Source organism: Mesoplodon bidens (genome assembly GCF_964165515.1).
Source record: "Mesoplodon bidens genome assembly, chromosome: 1".
In the NCBI taxonomy this organism is placed as follows: Eukaryota; Metazoa; Chordata; class Mammalia; order Artiodactyla; family Ziphiidae; genus Mesoplodon; species Mesoplodon bidens.
In genome coordinates this window covers 143227216-143245960 of record NC_138176.1, presented here as the reverse complement: position 1 = coordinate 143245960, position 18745 = coordinate 143227216, and the positions used below count along the sequence as shown (strand labels likewise).

The window sequence follows — 18745 nt, the reverse complement described above, 5'->3', positions numbered from 1 at the left end:
TAGAAAATGGAAACAAGAAAAAGATTTTTTATACAGTAAATTCTGTACAATGAGATCCAAAGACACCGGTATATGTTTGATTTAATTTAAAAAAGGATATTTTTAGTTCCGAGTTACTTAAGCCTTAACTTTCCTAATACCACTCCTCAGCTCAGTTACTCTCTTTTTCCCATAACTCCTAAACCATGATACAGTTCAAGAGTCAGCCCTCCCTAAGAATTACATTCTTACTCTTTGACGCTGAAACTCTTATAGGCAAAACAAATTTAAAAAACCCTAAAATTTTTTTTCCTTTATTCATTTTCAAAATCTGTCAAATTCTTCTGCAGAAAATAAACAATCCCTTTAACCAATATAAAAGAATGAGTGAACTGTACTCTTGGGTACCTTCCTCCCTCCCTCTCAACCTTCTAGAACCATTTCTAGGGGACAGACTGAGTGTATGATAGGAATTCTCAAGGCCATGGTATGTTAATCAGCAGTATAGAGAAGGGACAGGGCTGAATGAGTCATCATCCAATTCCTCTTACTGATCCCTTTCCATACCAGCTGGTAGGCTCCAGTTCCACATCTGACTGAAAGATGACCTCAGAATTTGGAAAACTGACACTTTCTACACATTTCCAGATTAGGGAGATCTGAAGGTCACCAGCACCAAAACCTACTGTCACTGGAGACAGACCCATTTCACAGAAGCCTCTGGCCTGAGAGAAATGGAAGGAATCTCTTTTCCTGCCACACTCTAATGATCTATCTGTGCAGAATAGAGATTTTAATACAGGAACACAGAAACAATTACATGTCAATACTGCTGACAAGACATATGAGTACAACACAATCCTCTAGGTGACAACCAAGATTTTAAATCCTCCTAAGTGGCCCACTTGTTTAATGGGTAATGGAAAAAAAATTCTAGTATAACTGAAGACAATGTAGATCCTGAGAGTTGGTAGTAACAGAATTTGGCCTGGATTTTTTAAATGGCACACCATTCTAAAGGTGATTGGAACCGTAAAACGTTCTCCACAAAAGCCTTCTGAGGCAGATGGTGGCCTTGAGTGGCTAAAGAAGTATTTACTCTCAGCAACTAACCACCGAAGAAGCATTTAGCAATCTTCATTCCCAACAACAATCCCATACCCTACTGCCTCACACACAGGATCTGAGAGTTCTACATACCCGAAGACAACTGTATCATCAGCTTTACATGCGAAAGACAGGAGGTAGCTAATTTACCTGTGGGTGCCCTTTCAGTGGGGTTGGGCTCATCTTAGCAGTCAAGGAGCCTCTCCAGCAACAAGTTTAGCCTCCTTCAGTATTGAATGTTTGGCTTGCATTTATCTGTAATGGAAGAGCCACAGAAACTTGGGGGAAAATATCTTATCTCTGAGTCTCAAGAGTGGACTGAATAGATACTTTTTACTCTGCAAATGGAAATCACTGACCCCACTTCATCAACACTTTCTGCAAGATACAGAAGAACAAGATAACTCTGTTAGCATTTAGTGCATGAAATGGATACTTTTCATGGCTGGGAACACCAAGGGTAATTTCTTTCCTCTTGGCTTAATGAATCTTTAAGTTGAGGGACCCTTTTAGGTGCATGAAATGAGCCTGAATGGGTCTGTATCTAGAGCAATGTTTACTGTAATGATGTACACAGAGTCAGCCTCATTAATGTAAGACTGTAGGGGGCCAGACTAGAGAAGAAAATATTGGGAGCAATTTATCATAAGCCTGAAGTTCTCCAAATGCAGTCTCTTAAGACCAATGAAAAGGCATTTTTTGATAAAAGAAAAATGTAGGCCCATAAAAATCTTCCAAGGACGAAAGACATGAAGTTTCCCCCGGTTTCACTCCCACCTTCAAAGCTATCTGCTCTGTGAAAGAAAACATGGAAGCAGGGCCAAACCAGGTGGGAAAAAGTATGGGAATGTGCCAATACAGCCTGAACTGTGTCACCAAACCAAAACAAAAAAGTAGACCTGCATTCTGCCTTTCATATAATGCTGAGCCATATTTTCTTCAGTAGAAGTTAAAATAAGTGGTAACAAAGTGTCACGGGCCTGTGCTGAGCTTAAAAAGGAGACTTTGTGGCAGCCCTAGTCTGTAACGTGGGTCAGGTCTCACATAGCCTTTGAAAGGGGTCACTTACCCACTGAGTTTTGTGTTAGGCAAGGGTCAAATATAGGATCTGAAGGAGGTTAACAAAGCAAGAATGTGAAATGAGAGGAAAAAGGGTTCTTGTGGGGTACCTGGTATCATATAAAAAACACAGATTGTACACATACTCTGGGAATACAGAGAACCCATGCAAGAAAAGCTGCTCCTGCAAGGAGGCAGCTGTAAGTAGGGCAGCAGTCTGGCACAAGTCCATCCCTTGGAGAGCCAAGGTAGCAGTGATAGAATCTCCACCCAACAAGGATCCTGAGAGTTTGCTCTTTATTCACTTTAGGAAAAAAAGCTTCCTGCAGCTCTCCCCAACAGGTCTTGGTGAGTTCCCACAGGCAGAGAGAATACATCTAGCTAGGAGGCTTCTATTAACTTTCCTCTCGTGTGTGTGTGTGTATATATATATGATTTTTTCTTAAAATAAATTCCATGAACTCCTAAAGCTCTCATTTGCAATCAAATGCAAAAGCACAGCATCCTACTCAGAGGCTCTGAAACACACATATTAGCCTCAAAGCAAATCAGCCTTCCAGTCCCAGGTAAGACTGGTCTAGTCCAGAAAGGCAAGGGAGATGCTTCTCCTGAATCCTGGGACGCAGGAAGGAATCCCTTCAGATGGGCTTGTACAGCAGAGTAGTGACATACTTCTTCTTGTAGCGATGGGTTGCGCTAAGGACCATCACACTGTCCTTAATGGACAATGCATAGAGATGGTTCAGCATAACATGATTGGGCTCAGGGAGCAAGGCTGGATCACAAGATATGTTAGTGTCCTTGTTAAGAATAACTTGGAGAAGGTGAGGAGGCAGGATGGATGGGGATTTGAATCTCTCCTCTGATCGAAACACATACATTTCTTGACCATAAGGCCCTGGGGGTGAGCTGGAAAGGTCTCGACAAGATGTCTCTGAGCTTTCCATTGAATCTAGCTTTAAAGCATCAAACACCTCAAAATCAGATTTCTTGACATGGATCAAATTGTTAATTGTGCCAAGCTGACTGGTAACCACAGGCTCTGATGGATCATGAACCCATTGTCCATCCACAAAGAACTTGTACTGGTGCTCTCCCTCAGGGAGGTCCAGGATGGCAACAAAGTCATTATGGCTCTTAATCAGTGGAATCTTGGTGCTCCAATTGTTGAAGAACCCAGAGATGAAGACCTCCTTGCCTCCTTCAGACCAGCGGATAACAGTGGGCCAGGCCTGCTGTGTGGGCTTTACGGAGTCCTCCAAATCCTGCTGCCATGATACAAACTCTTTGCCCCAGGGAGCTTGGAATCCGGCAGGCTGAAGATGCTGGGGTCATCGGTGCTCCCCACCATGATCTTATGTTCCTTGCCCAGGGCATGGCCGCCAGAGCCCTCGGCGTGCGCAGCCTTGGTGCCGTGGCGCTCCCTGGCCACCCGGTCGCTGGTGGTGTTTCCCATGGCGGGGGCAGCTCGAGTCGGGGGCCACCTGCCATGGGGAACAACATGGGGCTAGGGAGACCCCGGCGGTCGCGTCTGGGGAGCCCCTTGCCCCGCCCCTGTGTCTGGGGACCTGGGCAAGGGAATCCCCGCCCCAGGAAAGCCGCACACAGGGGAGCCCTCCCTCCCTGGCCTCCAGGAACCCCCAATCCCCCTAGCTGCCCGCTGCACATTGTAATATTTCTGTTGTAAATTTTGAAAATGTTTTTTATAATATTGTCTTTGAAATTATTTGACCATGATGATCTAATTCAATTTAACCTTATATGACTTTTCAGCTATGGGAATGCTTAGAAAGGGAAAATTTTAATCCACATATTTCCTTACACATAATGAAATTTTATTGTATAAAAATCTAATGATGTTATTTGATAAGAAAATTATCACCTATCAGTTTTCATTTTGCTGTTTTCTTCAACACATAAATATGTTATTAAGAAACAAGTTCTGGAGACTGAAATCAAATCCCAGGTGTGTCATATCCTTGCTCTCTGACTTTGGGAGACATTACTCCAACTCTCTGTGTCTCAATTTCCTCATTACTAAAGTAAGAATAGTAACAATGACTATATCATAGGCTTCTTATGAATATTAAGATTTATAAATTTTCTAGAATAGGCACATAAAATGTGCTTAGGCACATAAAAACATTTAATTATTATACTAAATATAAGTAAATAAATTTTAAAAAATAATCAATTTGAGACTATCTCAACAGTTTTAAAGGGACTCTGAAGAAATCAATGCCTTGCTCACTATATCTATGATGCCTAAAATAATGCACTCTTGCTATCACATACATGAACTTTCATCATGAAGGATGTTTCATTTTCTCTTAGTACTTAAGAATCTGAACTAAAATATTTTGAAAATTAATCAGTAGGTAAAGTTATTGAACTATTTTTCTGTATACTGTTTTATTATACTATTAATATTTTATTATAATACTATTAATACTAATGAATATTCTGTAGATATATTGTTTTATAATAATGCTATTAATGAATACTAATATTAATACTATTATAATACAAATAAAATAGTTAAAAATCAAATAGTTTTTTGTTTGTTTGTTTGTTTGTTTGTTTTGCAGTATGCGGGCCTCTCACTGTCATGGCCTCTCCCATTGCGGAGCACAGGCTCCGGACGCGCAGGCCCAGCGGCCATGGCTCACGGGCCCAGCTGTTCTGCAGCATGTGGGATCCTCCTGGACCAGGGCACAAACCCATATCCCCTGCATCGGCAGGCGGACTCTCAACCACTGCGCCACGAGGGAAGCCCTCAAATAGTTTCTGAACCATTTTTCTGTAGATATATTGCTTTACTATAATACTATAATTTATCATAATAAATATTATAATACTCTAATATTAATACAATACTATAATAGTATTTTTCTGAGATATGTTATTTTATTATAATACTATTAATATAACACTAGATATATTGTTTTATTATAATAATATCACTCTTACTATATTTTCTAATAAGATATAATTGACATATATTAGTTTCAGATGCACGTAATAATTCAGTAGATGCATAAGTTGCAAAATAATCACCACAATACATCTAGTTAATATCTATCATCACACACAGTTACAATTTTTTCTCTCCTGATAAGAATTTTTAAGATCTACTCTCTTAGCAACTTTCAGATATATAACACGGTATTATTAACTATAGCCACCATGCTGAACATTACATCCCCATGACTTATTTATATTATACTGGAAGTTTATACCATTTGACCCTCTTCACTCATTTTGCCCATTCCCCATCTCCAGCCTCTAGCAACCACCAAACTGTTGTCTGCCTCTATGAGATTTTTTTTTAAGATTCCACATATAAGTGGGATCATATGGTATTTGTCTTTCTGTGACTTATTTAATTTAGAATAATGCCCTCAAGATACACCCATGGTGTCAAAAATGGCAGCATTTCTTTCTTTTTTATGTCTGAATAATATTCCTGTGTGTGTGTGTGTGTGTGTGTGTGTGTGTGTGTATACCACATCTTTATCAATTTAACTGCTGGTGGACATGTAGATGGTCTCGATGTCTTGGCTACTGTAAATAATGCTGCAATGAACATGGGAGTACAGATATCTTTTCAGGTTAGTGATTTCATTTCTTTTAGATAAATACCCAGAAGGAGAACTGATGGATCACATGATAGTTCTATTTTTAATTTTTTGAGGAACTTTCTATAGTGTTTTCTATAGTGGCTGCAACAATTTACATTCCCACTAATAGTGCACGAGGGTTCCCTTTTTTTCACATTCTCACTAACACTTATTATTTCATGTCTTTTGATAATAGCCATTCTAACAGGTATGAGGTGATATCTCATTGTGGGGTTTTTTTTTTTTTTTTTGCAGTATGCGGGCCTCTCACTGTTGTGGCCTCTCCCGTTGCAGAGCACAGTCTCCAGACGCGCAGGCCCAGCAGCCATGGCTCACAGGCCCAGCCACTCTGTGGCATGTGGGATCCTCCTGGACCGGGGCATGAACCCGTGTCCCCAGCATTGGCAGGCGGACTCTCAACCACTGCGCCAGCAGGGAAGCCCTCATTGTGGTTTTGATTTACATTTCCCTGATGATTAGCAATGTTGAGCATCTTTTCATGTACCTGTTGGTCATCCGTATGGTTTCTTTGGAAAAATGTCTAGTCAGATCCTCTGCTCATTTTAAAATCAGGTTGTTTGATTTTTGTTGTTGTTATTGTTGAGTTGTATGAGTTGTTTATAGATTTTGGATATTAACTACCCTCATCTATGATTTGCAAATATTTTCGCCCATTCAGTAAGTTGTCTTTTCATTTTGATGATGGTGTTCTTTGCTGTGCAGAAGCTTATTAGCTTAATGTAGTCTCACTTGTTTATTTTTGCTTCTCTTGGCTTTGCTTTTGGTGTCAAATCCAAAAAATCATCACCAAGACTGATGTTAAGGAACTTATAAACACCTACGTTTTCTTCTAGGACTTTTGTGGTTTCAGGTCTTACATTCGGTTTGATTCTTTTGCATGTAGCTCTCTAGTTTTCATAACACCATTTATTGAAGAGGCTGTCTTTTCCCCATTGTATATTCTTGTCTCCATTATCATAGCATAGATTTATTGCTCATATAAATGTGGGTTTATTTCTGGGCTCTCTACTCTGTTCCATTGACCTATATGGCTGTTTTTGTGCCAGTTATCATGTTGCTATGATTACTGTAGCTATATGTAGTATAGTTTGAAATCAGGGAGCACAATACCTCCAGCTTTCTTCTTCTTTCTGAAGATTGTTTTGGCTGTTCAGGGTGTTTTGTGTTTCCATAACAATTTTAGAATTATTTGTTCTATTTCTGTGAAAAATGCCATTGGTATTTTGATAAGATTACACTGAATCTGTAGACTGCCTGTGGTAGTATGGCATTTTAACAATATTAATTCTTTCCATCCATCAGCACAGTGTATCTTTCCATTTGTTTGTTTCATCTTTACTTTCTTTCATCAATGTCTTATAGTTTTCAGAGTACAGGTCTTTCACCTCCTTGGTTAGATTTATTCCTAGATATTTTCTTATTTTTGATGAACTGTAAATGTTTTTTTCCCCTTAATTCCTCTTTCCGATAATTTGTTATTAGTGTATAGATAGGCAACAGATTTTTCTATTTTGATTTTGTATCCTGCAATTTTATTGAATTCACTTCTTAGTTCCAATAGTTTTTTTGGTGGAGTCTGCAGGTGTTCTATATACTATATTATAGCATCTGCAAATAGAGATTGTTTTACTTCTTTCCAATTTGGATGGCTTTTATTTCTTATTCTTGCCTAACTGATTTGACTAGGACTTCCAGTATTATGTCGAATAAAAGTGGTAAGATTGGGCATCCTTGTCTTGTTCTTGATCTTAGTGTAAAATCTTTCAGATTTTCACTGTTGAGTAAGATGTTAGCTGCGGACTTGTCATTTATGGCCTTTATCATGTTGAGGAATGTTTCATCTATAGCCACTTTTTTGAGAGATTTTATCACAAATGGATGTTGAATTTTTTCAAGAGATTTTTCTGCATCTATTGAGATGATCATATGATTTTTATTCTTCCTTTTGTTAGTGTGGAGTATCACACTGATTGATTTGCAGATTGAGTTGCAGATGTAATTTTCCTTAACCTTTGAAGTATAATTTTAATAAATTCTAGGGTGGTGGGGTTTTTTCTTCAAAGAATTTAATACTTCACTCTACTCTTTTTGTTTGCATGGTTTCTGTGAGAAGTCTGCTTTGCTTTTGTTTATATCTTTGTTCCTTTGTAGGTAAGTTTATTTTTCTTTTAAGAGTTTCTCTTTGTTCTAGTTTCCTGCAGTTTGAATATGATGAAGTTTTTTGTTTTGTTTCTTGGTATTTATACTGCTTGGTGTTCTCTAAGCCTCCTGAATCTGTGGTTTGGTGTCTATCATTAATCTCTGAAAATTCTTGGCTATTTTACTTCAAATATTTCTTCTACTCTGTTCTCTTTATTTACCTTCTGGCAATCAAATTACATGTATGTTACAATTTTTAAAATTGCCCCGCAGTTGTTGGATTTTCTGTGTCTGCTTTATTCTTTTTCTCTTTGTATGTCAGTATTGTAGTTTAGAAATTTCTATTCACCTGTCTTTAAGCCTACTGATTCTTTCCTCAGTCATTACTAGTCTGCTGATAAACTCATCAAAGCCATTTTTTATTTGTCTTACAGTGTTTCATATTTCTAGAATTTTCTTTCTTAGAGTTTCCATCACTCTTTTTATATTACCCTTTTCTTCTTACATGTTGTTCTCTTACCCTTTCATCTCTTAACCTATTAATCATTATTTTAAATTCCCTGTCTAAAAATTCCAAAATGTGTTTCATATGTAAGTCTGGTTCAGATGTTTGAATTGTCCCTACAAACTGTGTTTTTTCTTGCCTTTTAGCATGTCTTGTAGTTTTTCAGTGAAAGCCAGACATGATGGGTAACTGGAACTGAATTAACTAAACATTTAGTGTGAGGTTTTATGTTACTCTGGATAAGAGTTGGGCTGTGTTTAATGTTTGTTATAACTGTAAGTGCTAGAGGCTTCACATTTCTCTACTGTCTTTATTTTTGTCTCTCTTGTTTTGAGTTCATTAACAACTGTTCCTCAGAGAGATTGTTTTGCAGTCCTATCAGTTCTAATCCACTGGCATGATTCTGGACATGCAGGTGTCAGTGAAGAGTAGTGTTCTATAATTTTAAAATTAAATATACTTTTTAGTGGGGCTGTGTCCTTTGGCTATAACCATCACAAGGAGTTACACATCCCTACCACGTTCTGCCTTCCCCGTAACACTCCACCTTATAATAAGACAGAAATGCTAGAGAAGAGTATTTCACAATGTTTAATTGCTCTGTCCACAGCCAGAGCCATGAGAGGATCTTTCTTGGCTCTTTACCATAAGAACTTGGTGGCATAAAATGCATGAAGGATTCAGGGGAGTGAGCAGGGAATTAATACTGTAGCACTCAGGAGTTTCCCATTCTCCACTGGTCAATACTACACTTACAACCACTGGTCGAAGCTATTATTTTAAATGTTCCCACCAGTTTATAATTTTAGTGGCTTCTGTTCCAGATAACCAGACTCTTAGCAGTGGCTCTCTGGTCTGTTTTTCCATTTTGGGAGACGGTGGTCTGTCCTATGACTTCAATTTTGTAAAAGGTTCAAGAAAAGTCATTGATATTTGGTTTGGTTTGCCTTTTCTTGTCATAAGTAAGAAATTTATAACATTCAGATTTTCTCAATACTGAAGTATTTGTATTACTTTTTGATTTTGAAGAATTTTATACAAATGTATATGTATCTAACATTTAAATTTTATAGCATGAAAATAAAAGTAATGTCCTTATAGCTACTGGGAAATCTAAGAAAGATGGTGATACTAATATTGTTGAAGCTTTGGGTATGATCCTCCATCAACTTCATATCTGCTCCCTTCAGGGGTAACCACTATCCTAAACTTGAATACTGTATCATTCCCTTGCTTGTATTTATAATTTTATTATGTATGTATATATCCCTAGCAATATGTTATCAGTGGTACTTGTCAGGACAATATATACTTATATCTGTAGATAAACTATTTTTCTAAGAAATTTTTATATTTTATGATCTTGAGTGCTACTATTGAAATTTTATATATAAAACCAGTGTTAAAAACACACTGTAGTAAATATGAAAGTTACATTTATTAAGCTTTGAAAATGTCAAAAATTGTATGTAATAAGTGCTATGGGTATATGAGATTTCACAGCATGGGTTGTAGAAAAACAAATTATGCTTTAGTTTATAAGACAGTTTAACAAAATACAAAACTAATTGTCATGATTATTTCTGTCTTCTATTATACTAATATATTAAATTATTCCCAACTTAATAATTATTTGTTTATATCCTGATATATTAGTAATTAGAGGATTACATGTTACTTCCTTTTCTACTAATTCATTTCATTTCATAACTAAAAGTTTTCTCTTTACTATTATGATAGTTTTGATCTTCAATTTGGAACAAACTCCCTATGACAAGTTACTTTTATTTTACTCTCATACTCCTTCTAAACCCGTTCTAATCTTCAGTAGTATCACTAAGGCTTATTCCTTTCCATTTTACCCAATTAATTGTATCTCCTCTTTTGGATCATTATATTTAATTCTCTGGCCTTCCCTTATTCCATTGTCCATTTATCTTAACCATTGCATGCTTAATTCAAGCTCCCCAAATCTCTCTCCTTATTCTTTATAATAGGCTGCTATCTGGTCTCCCTGTTTACACTCTTAACCCCCAAAATCTATTGCTTCTGCAGAGCCAAAGTGATTTGTTTCAAAACAAAATTTTTAAACAGACTCATCTATTATTTAAACTTTCTGACACTTTCCCAGCACATTTAAAACACATAACATTACATTACCTGGCTGTTACTTACCCCTCGGACTGCATCTCTTTCTAATACTCCTTTACCACTATAATCTAGTCCCATTAGCAGTACATTTCTGGTCCTTGATGAAGCCAATATAATTCTTACTTTAAAGGCTTTAACCTAGCTTTCTAATTTGCCTGGAAGAGTCTTCTTTTTAAATCTTACAATGCTAACACCCTCATGTTGTTTGATCTTACCTTAAATGCCACCTCCCAGACAGCTCTTCTCTAACCACCCCATCTAAAATGGCCACCTAACCATTATTTGCATTACAATCACATTCACTTACTTTAAATTTTCTAGAAAGCACATGTGACTATTTGATTTTTTCTTGATTATTTCATGAAGTTATATATCTGTTTATTACTTATGCCTCACTAGAGTATAAACTACAAAAATATAGAGACTTTTATATCTTGTTTGTGTTCTATCCCCAGAAGTTTTAACAGCTGCTCGATAAATATGTATTGACTCAATATTGAATGACTTAATTTTTCAGTGACATTTGTCTGGTTAGTTTCTGCAAAGCAGATGCTAAGACTAAAATTTGAGTGAAAGAGATTTTGGGGAGATGATCTCAGGCAAAACTATTAGGAAAGTAGAGAATTCAGAGAGAAAAAAGAAGTCAATTTAAAATGTGGTATTGGGAAAAATAATAGTTCCCTAAAGAGGTCTGAGTTCTAATCCCTGAATCTGTGAATATGTCAGCTCATACTCACAGGAAAAAGGAACTCTGCAGGTGTGATTAAGTTAAGGATCTTGAAATGGAAAGATTATCCTGGTTCATCTGTGTAGGTATAATATACCACAAGGTGGCAGGAATATTAGAGTCAAAGAGATATTTGAAGGTACTACGTTACTTACTTTGAAGACTGAAGAAGGAAACACCTGTCAAGGAATGCAAGTGGCCTCTAGAAGTTGGCAAAAGTGAAGAAATGGACTCTCTCCTAGAGCCTCAAGAAGGAATGCAGCCCTGCTGACATCTTAATTTTAGCCAATGAGAACTACTTTGGACTTTAGACCACCATCCTGTACCATAATAAATCTGTGTTGTTTTAAGCCACTAAGCTTGGGAATAATTTGTTTAAGCATCAGTAAGAAACTAAAACAGGTGCATTAAAGAACATATTACCATTATTAGCAAATGGACCTCAATCATGCTGGGGACCGGAAATTGTGTAAAGTTTCTTCCAGAATTGCCTCACTCAAGAAGGATGGTGCACTCATTCAACAATTCTTGCTAGTCTTTGGTCGTTCTCCTGGCAATGGCTGTCTGTAGCACTATCGACCTACTCTGCACACAGAGAGAGACTGTCATACTGAGTGAAGTAAGTCAGACAGAGAAAGACAATATCATATGATATCACTTATATGTGATCTAAAAAACTGGTACAAATGAACTTATTTATAAAACAGAAACAGAGTCACAAAACTTCTGGTTACCAAGGGGGAAGGGGTGGGAAGGGATAAATTGGGGGACTGGGATTCACATATACACATTACTATATATAAAATAGATAACTAATAAGAACATACTATATAGCACAGGGAACTCAATTAAATACTCTCTCTAATGACCTATATGGGAAAAGAATATAAAAAAGAGTGGATATATGTATAACTAATTCACCTTGCTGTACAGAAGAGACTAACATAATACTGTAAATCAAACTATACTATAATAAAAATTTTTTCTTAACATCTTTATTGGACCATAGCTGCTTTACATTGTTGTTAGTTTCTGTTGTATAACAAAGTAAATCAGCTAAACGTATACATATATCACCATATTCCCTCTCTCTTGCGTCTCCCTCCCACCCTCCCTCTCCCACCCCTCTAGGTGGTCACAAAACACTGAGCTGATCTCCTTGAACTAAGCGGCTGCTTCCCACTAGCTATCTATTTTACATTTGGTAGTGTATATATGTCAATGCTACTCTCTCACTTCGTCCCATCTTACCATTCCCCCTCCCTGTGTCCTCAACTACATTCCCTATGTCTGGGTCTTTATTCCTGTCCTGTTCCTAGGTTCCTCAGAACCATTTTTTTCTCTTTTTTTTAGATTCCATATACATGTGTTAGCATACAGTGTTTGTTTTTCTCTTTCCGACTAACTTCATTCTGTATGACAGACTCTAGTTCCATCCACCTTACTACAAATAACTCAATTTCATTTCTTTTTATGGCTGAGTAATATTCCATTTTATATATGTGACACACCTTCTTTATCCATTCATCTGTCAATGGACACTTAGGTTCCTTCCATGTCCCAGTTATTGTAGACAGAGCTGCAATGAACATTGTGGTATATGACTCTTTTTGAATTATGGTTTTCTCAGGGTATATGCACAGCAGTGGGATTACTGGGTCAGATGTTAGTTCTATTTTTAGTTTTTTAAAGAACCTCCACACTGTTCTCCATAGTGGCTGTATCAATTTACATTCCCATCAACAGTGCAACAGGGCTCCCTTTTCTTTGCACCCTCTCCAGCATTTATTGTTTGTACATTTTATTTTTTATTTTTTGCTTTATAACAAATTTAATCAGTTATACATATACATATGTTCCCATATCCCCTCCCTTTTGCGTCTCCCTCCCACCCTCCCTATCCCACCCCTCCAGGCAGTCACAAAGCACCAAGCTGATCTCCCTGTGCTATGCGGCTGTTGTTTGTACATTTTTTGATGATGGCCATTCTGACTGGTGTGAGGTGATACCTCATTGTAGTTCTGATTTGCACTTCTCTAATGATTAGAGATGTTGAACATCCTTTCATGCATTTGTTGGCAATCTGTATAACTTCTCTGGAGAAATGTCTATTCAGGTCTTCAGCCCATTTTTGGAATGGGTTGTTTGTTTCTTTGATATTGAGCTGAATGAGATGCTTGTATATCTTGATTAATCCTTTGTCAGTTGCTTCATTTGCAAATATTTTCTCCCATTTTGAGGGCTGTCTTTTCATCTTGTTTATGGTTTCCTTTGCTGTGCAAAAGCGTATAAGTTTCATTAGGTCCCAACTGTTTATTTTTGTTTTTATTTTCATTTCTCTAGGAGGTGGGTCAAAAAGGATCTTGCTGTGATTTATGTCATAGGGTGTTCTGCCTATGTTTTCCTCTAAGAGTTTGATACTGTCTGGCCTTATATTTAGGTCTTTAATCCATTTTGAGCTTATGTTTGTGTATGGTGTTATGGAGTGTTCTAATTTCATTATTTTACATGTAGCTGTCCAGTTTTCCCAGCACAACTTATTGAAGTGGCTGCCTTTTCTCCACTGCATATTCTCACCTCTTTTATCAAAGATAAGGTGACCATATGTACATGAGTTTATCTCTGGGCTTTCTATACTGTTCCATTGATCTATATTTCTGTTTTTGTACCAGTACCATTGATTACTGTAGCTTTGTAGTATAGTCTGAAGTCAGGGAGCCTGATTCCTCCAGCTCTGTTTTTGTTTCTCAAGATTGCTTTGGGTATTCAGGGTATTTTGTGTTTCCATATAAATTGTGAAATTTTTTGTTCTAGTTCTGTGAAAAATGCCATTGGTAGTTTGATAGGGATTGCACTGAATCTGTAGACTGCTTTGGGTAGTAGAGTCATTTTCACAATATTGATTCTTCCAATCTAAGAACGTGGTGTATCTCTCATCTGTTTGTACCATCTTTAATTTCTTTCATCAGTGTCTTATAGTTTTCTGCATACAGGTCTTTTGTCTCCTTAGGTAGGTTTATTCCTAGGTATTTTATTCTTATTGTTGTAATGGTAAATGGCAATGTTTCCTTAATTTCTATTTCAGATATTTTATCATTTGTGTATAGGAATGCAAGGGGTTTCTGTGCCTTAATTTTGTAATCTGCTACTTTACCAAATTCATTGATTAGCTCTAGTAGTTTTCTGGTAGCATCTTTAGGATTCTCTATGTATAGTATCATGTCATCTGCAAACAGTGACAATTTTACTTCTTCTTTTCAGATTTACATTCCTTTTGTTTTTCTTATCTGATTGCTGTGGCTAAAACTTCCAAAACTATGTTAAATAAGAGTGGTGAGAGTGGGCAACCTTGTCTTGTTCCTGATCTTAGTGGAAATGCTTTTAGTTTTTCACCATTGAGAACAATGTTGGCTGTGGGTTTGTCGTATGTTGCCTTTATTATGTTGAGTTAAGTTCCCTCTATGCCCACCTTCTGGAGAGTTTTTATCATAAATGGGTGTTGAACTTTGTCGAAAGCTTTTTCTGCATCTATTGAGATTTTCATATGGTTTTTATCCTTCAATTTGTTAATATGGTGTATCACATTGTTTGATTTGCATATATTGAAGAATCCTTGCACTCCTGGGAAAAACCCCATTTCATCATGGTGTATGATCCTTTTAATGTGCTGTTGGATTCTGTTTGCTAGTATTTTGTTGAGGAGTTTTGCATCCATGTTCATCAGTGATATTGGCCTGTAATTTTCTTTTTTTGTGACATCTTTGTCTGGTTTTGGTGTCAGGGTGATGGTGGCCTCGTAGAATGAGTTTGAGAGTGTTCCTCCCTCTGCTATACTTTGGAAGAGTTTGAGAAGGACAGGTGTTAGCTCTTCTCTAAATGTTTGACAGAACTCACCTGTGAAGCCATCTGGTCCTGGGCTTTAGTTTGTTGGAAGATTTTTAATCACAGTTTCTATTTCAGTTCTTGTGATTGGTCTGTTTATATTTTCTACTTCTTCCTGGTTCATTCTCAGAAGATTGTGCTTTTCTAAGAATTTGTCCATTTCTTCCAGGTTGTCCATTTTATTGGTATATAGTTGCTTGTAGTAATCTCTCATGATCCTTTGTATTTCTGCAGTGTCAGCTGTTACTTCTCCTTTTTCATTTCTAATTTTGTTGATTTGAGTCTTCTCCCTTTTTTTCTTGATGAAGTTGGCTAATGGTTTATCAATTTTGTTTATCTTCTCAAAGAACCAGCTTTTAGTTTTATTGATCTTTGTTATCATTTCCTTCATTTCTTTTTCATTTATTTCTGATCTGATCTTTATGATTTCTTTCCTTCTGCTAACTTTGGGATATTTTTGTTCTTCTTTCTTTAATTGTTTTAGGTATAAGGTTAAGTTGTTTATTTGAGATTTTTCTTGTTTCTTGAGGTAGGACTGTATTGCTATAAACTTCCCACTAGAACTGCTTTTTCTGCATCCCATAGGTTTTGGGTTGCCATGTTTTCATTGTCATTTGTGTCTAGGTATTTTTTTGATTCCCTCTTTGGTTTGTTCAGTGATCTCTTAGTTATTTAGTAGCATATTGTTTAGTCTCCACACCCCACTTTCACCAAAGGACAGATCAACCAAAATAAAAATAAATAAGGAAACACAGGCATTAAGTGACATATTAAAGAAGATGGACTTAATTGATATTTATAGGACATTCCATGCAAAAACAACAGAATACACTTTCTTCTCAAGGGTTCATGGAATATACTCCAGGATAGATCATATCTCAGGCCACAAATCAAACCTTGGTAAATTTAAGAAAATTGAAATTGTATCAAATATCTGTCCTGACTACAACACTATGAGACTAGATATCGATTACCAATAAAATTTTAAAAAATGAAATTATCAGAGTACACCACACATAGTAAAAAAAAAAAGAAAGAAAGAAAGCATATTCCTGATAATAGAGAAAACCCTTGGGTCCAATCTAAGGTAGGGAAGAAGCCCCACTCTCATGCCTGGAAAGCGTGACTGGAAAGAGATGGCAGAGAACCAAAAGCATTTGCTGAAATAATTTGACCCCTTCATACACTTCTCTGCCATATTTAGTGTTAATATTTATTACAATAACTTAAATGTAATTAATAGTTTTTGCCAAGAACTATGCTAGGTTAAGGCTGCACAATATCTTAATCTTACTTCTCAGGAAATTTCCTATTAGTAGGTAACAGAAACAATTTCTTGAGTCTATAAAGAAGGTTAAAATGGAAATATATATAAGTTGAATTTGTAGCACACCAGAGGATAATTGGATCCAGATAGTGTAAGAAAAAGGCTATGACTAGAGGGTATCAAGGTGCTTAAAGTTAATATAGGAGCAAAGTATATAAGGAAATGTATTGTAAGCATAGGGTATAGTATATACAAACATATTCCTCAAGAAAGATTTGAATGTTGTTATAGCTACTGAAAACAATTTTTTTTTGGTGAGGTGAGGGTTAGGACATCAGTGGATTCAGGTGCCAAATGACTTTCAATATATCCATTAGAATTTTGGTTTTGGATGTTGCTATGTAATTCCCTGCTCTCCATACATATTTGATGTGGACATTTGGCAACAGGGTGATTGACAAGAAACAAACATATACTTCAACTTCTTCACTTGGTGTTTCATCATTTGCAAAGCTACCACCCTGATCCAGGCAGCCACTGTACTTTCCCAGTGTATTTTATTGCCTTTTAGCTAAACTCTTACTTTCTTGGTTATGTCAAGTGACTGTCTATTCTCAAATGAGTAGGCAAAGTGATCTTTTAAAAATTTAAGTCGGGTCATAGCCATCCTCTGTTCAGAATGATCTGAGTGATTCCCATAGCCATCCTCTGTTCAGAATGATTTGAGTGATTCCCATTTCATTCTGAGTAAAAGTCAAACTCTACAATAACCTACAAGATCATTTAGACTTCCTTTACTTCTCTTACCTTATCTCTTCCAATTTCCACTCATTTTCATTATACTACAGCTACACTTTTTCCCTTTTAGGACTTTTGTATTTTCTGTTCCTCTTACCTGGAATGCTCTACCCCAAAACATACATGGGACCTCTTCATTTAAATTTTCATTTTAAAATTATCTACTTAATAAGCACTTCCCTGACCATCTTATATACAATTTCATAACTTCTCAACACTTTCTTTCACTCTTCTGTTTTATTTTTTCTCCTTAAAAACTTATCATTGTCTAATGTATCCTAAATTTTATCTATTAGTTATATTTATTTTTCATCTCTCCCACTCCATAAAGTCAGAGATTTTTTTCCATTTCTTTTTTCCCTGAATCCGTGGTATCTCAAAAGATGTCTACGATGTAATAAATCTCCAGTAACTATTTTTAAATTAATGAAGTGTGTTTAATATGGAAGATATATAGTAAGAGGTACTCTTTTTAAAACAAAGATCAATATGAAGTAATTAAGGACAATGGAAACTTAATGATTCTGCAAGTAGGCAATGGTGATTAAAATAGTGGTTTTTAACTTAGTCTGTGCTGGAATTCCTCTTCCCCTCATATATAACAATAAATAATTTAAAATACTACTACTAATATGGCTAACCTATCACTTGTAATGTTCCAATCACTATTCTAATAACTTTACATGCAGTAACTTATTTTAACCTCAAATCAATACAATGAGGTAATTATTATTATTATCCCCATTTTACGAATAGGGAACTCAGGGACAGAGATGTTTAGTAATTTGCAAAGCTAGTAAATGACAGTCAAAATTCAAATGCAGGTAATCTGGCTCCAGAGTTTACATTTACACCACATCACTACTCTGTCCTTATATGTAAATTTGGCTAATACTCCTAGTTCCATAATCTTTAAATGTTCAAAGCTTTCCACATGATATCCTCAAACACTTACAGGTTTCTATTCTAGATTCTGCTTTTCCTGGCATCTCAACTTAGTGCAGGTTGCCTTTCTGCCTCTCTCTCTTTCTCTTCTTTGTTTTTCTCTCTCTCTTTCTATCTTGTTTCTTTGTTGTAACTTGATTTTCTGAAACACAGTTATCTTCAATGGGTTTACACACACACACACACAGTCTCGTTCAAAATGAAACTCAACAATATTGCAAAGCCATAAAACATGGATGTAGAACATATATGTATATGTGAATCAATCATTAACATACATGGAGAGCACTTAGTCTATGCCAAACATTGTACTTAGTGCTTTATAAGTATCACTTGTTGTATACTATAAATAACCCTATGAAGGTAGCTCCACTAGTGTCATTCTCTTTTACTTAGGAGAAAACAGACATACAGAGTTAAGCAACTAGTAATAAAAATAAACCAGTAATTCAGAGATGAGGTCACACCCTGGTGGTTTAGCTCCAGTCACTCTCTCTTAATGATTATAATATCCTGGGCAGGTAAAACTTGTCAGAAATAAAATT

The 18745-nt window shown here is 36.3% G+C and overlaps 1 protein-coding gene across 1 annotated transcript; it reads right to left on the bottom strand.

Annotated features, from left to right (window-relative positions):
• Nucleotides 1–2479: 2479 nt before the first annotated feature.
• On the bottom strand, nt 2480–3601 carry LOC308615566 (5'-AMP-activated protein kinase subunit beta-2-like; the record flags this gene model as incomplete). The annotated part of the gene is given in 2 exon segments (XM_081231117.1): nt 2480–3436; nt 3439–3601. Coding segments are annotated over 2 exon segments (816 nt in total). The 3' UTR covers nt 2480–2783.
• Between the last annotated feature and the right edge of the window lie 15144 nt (nt 3602–18745).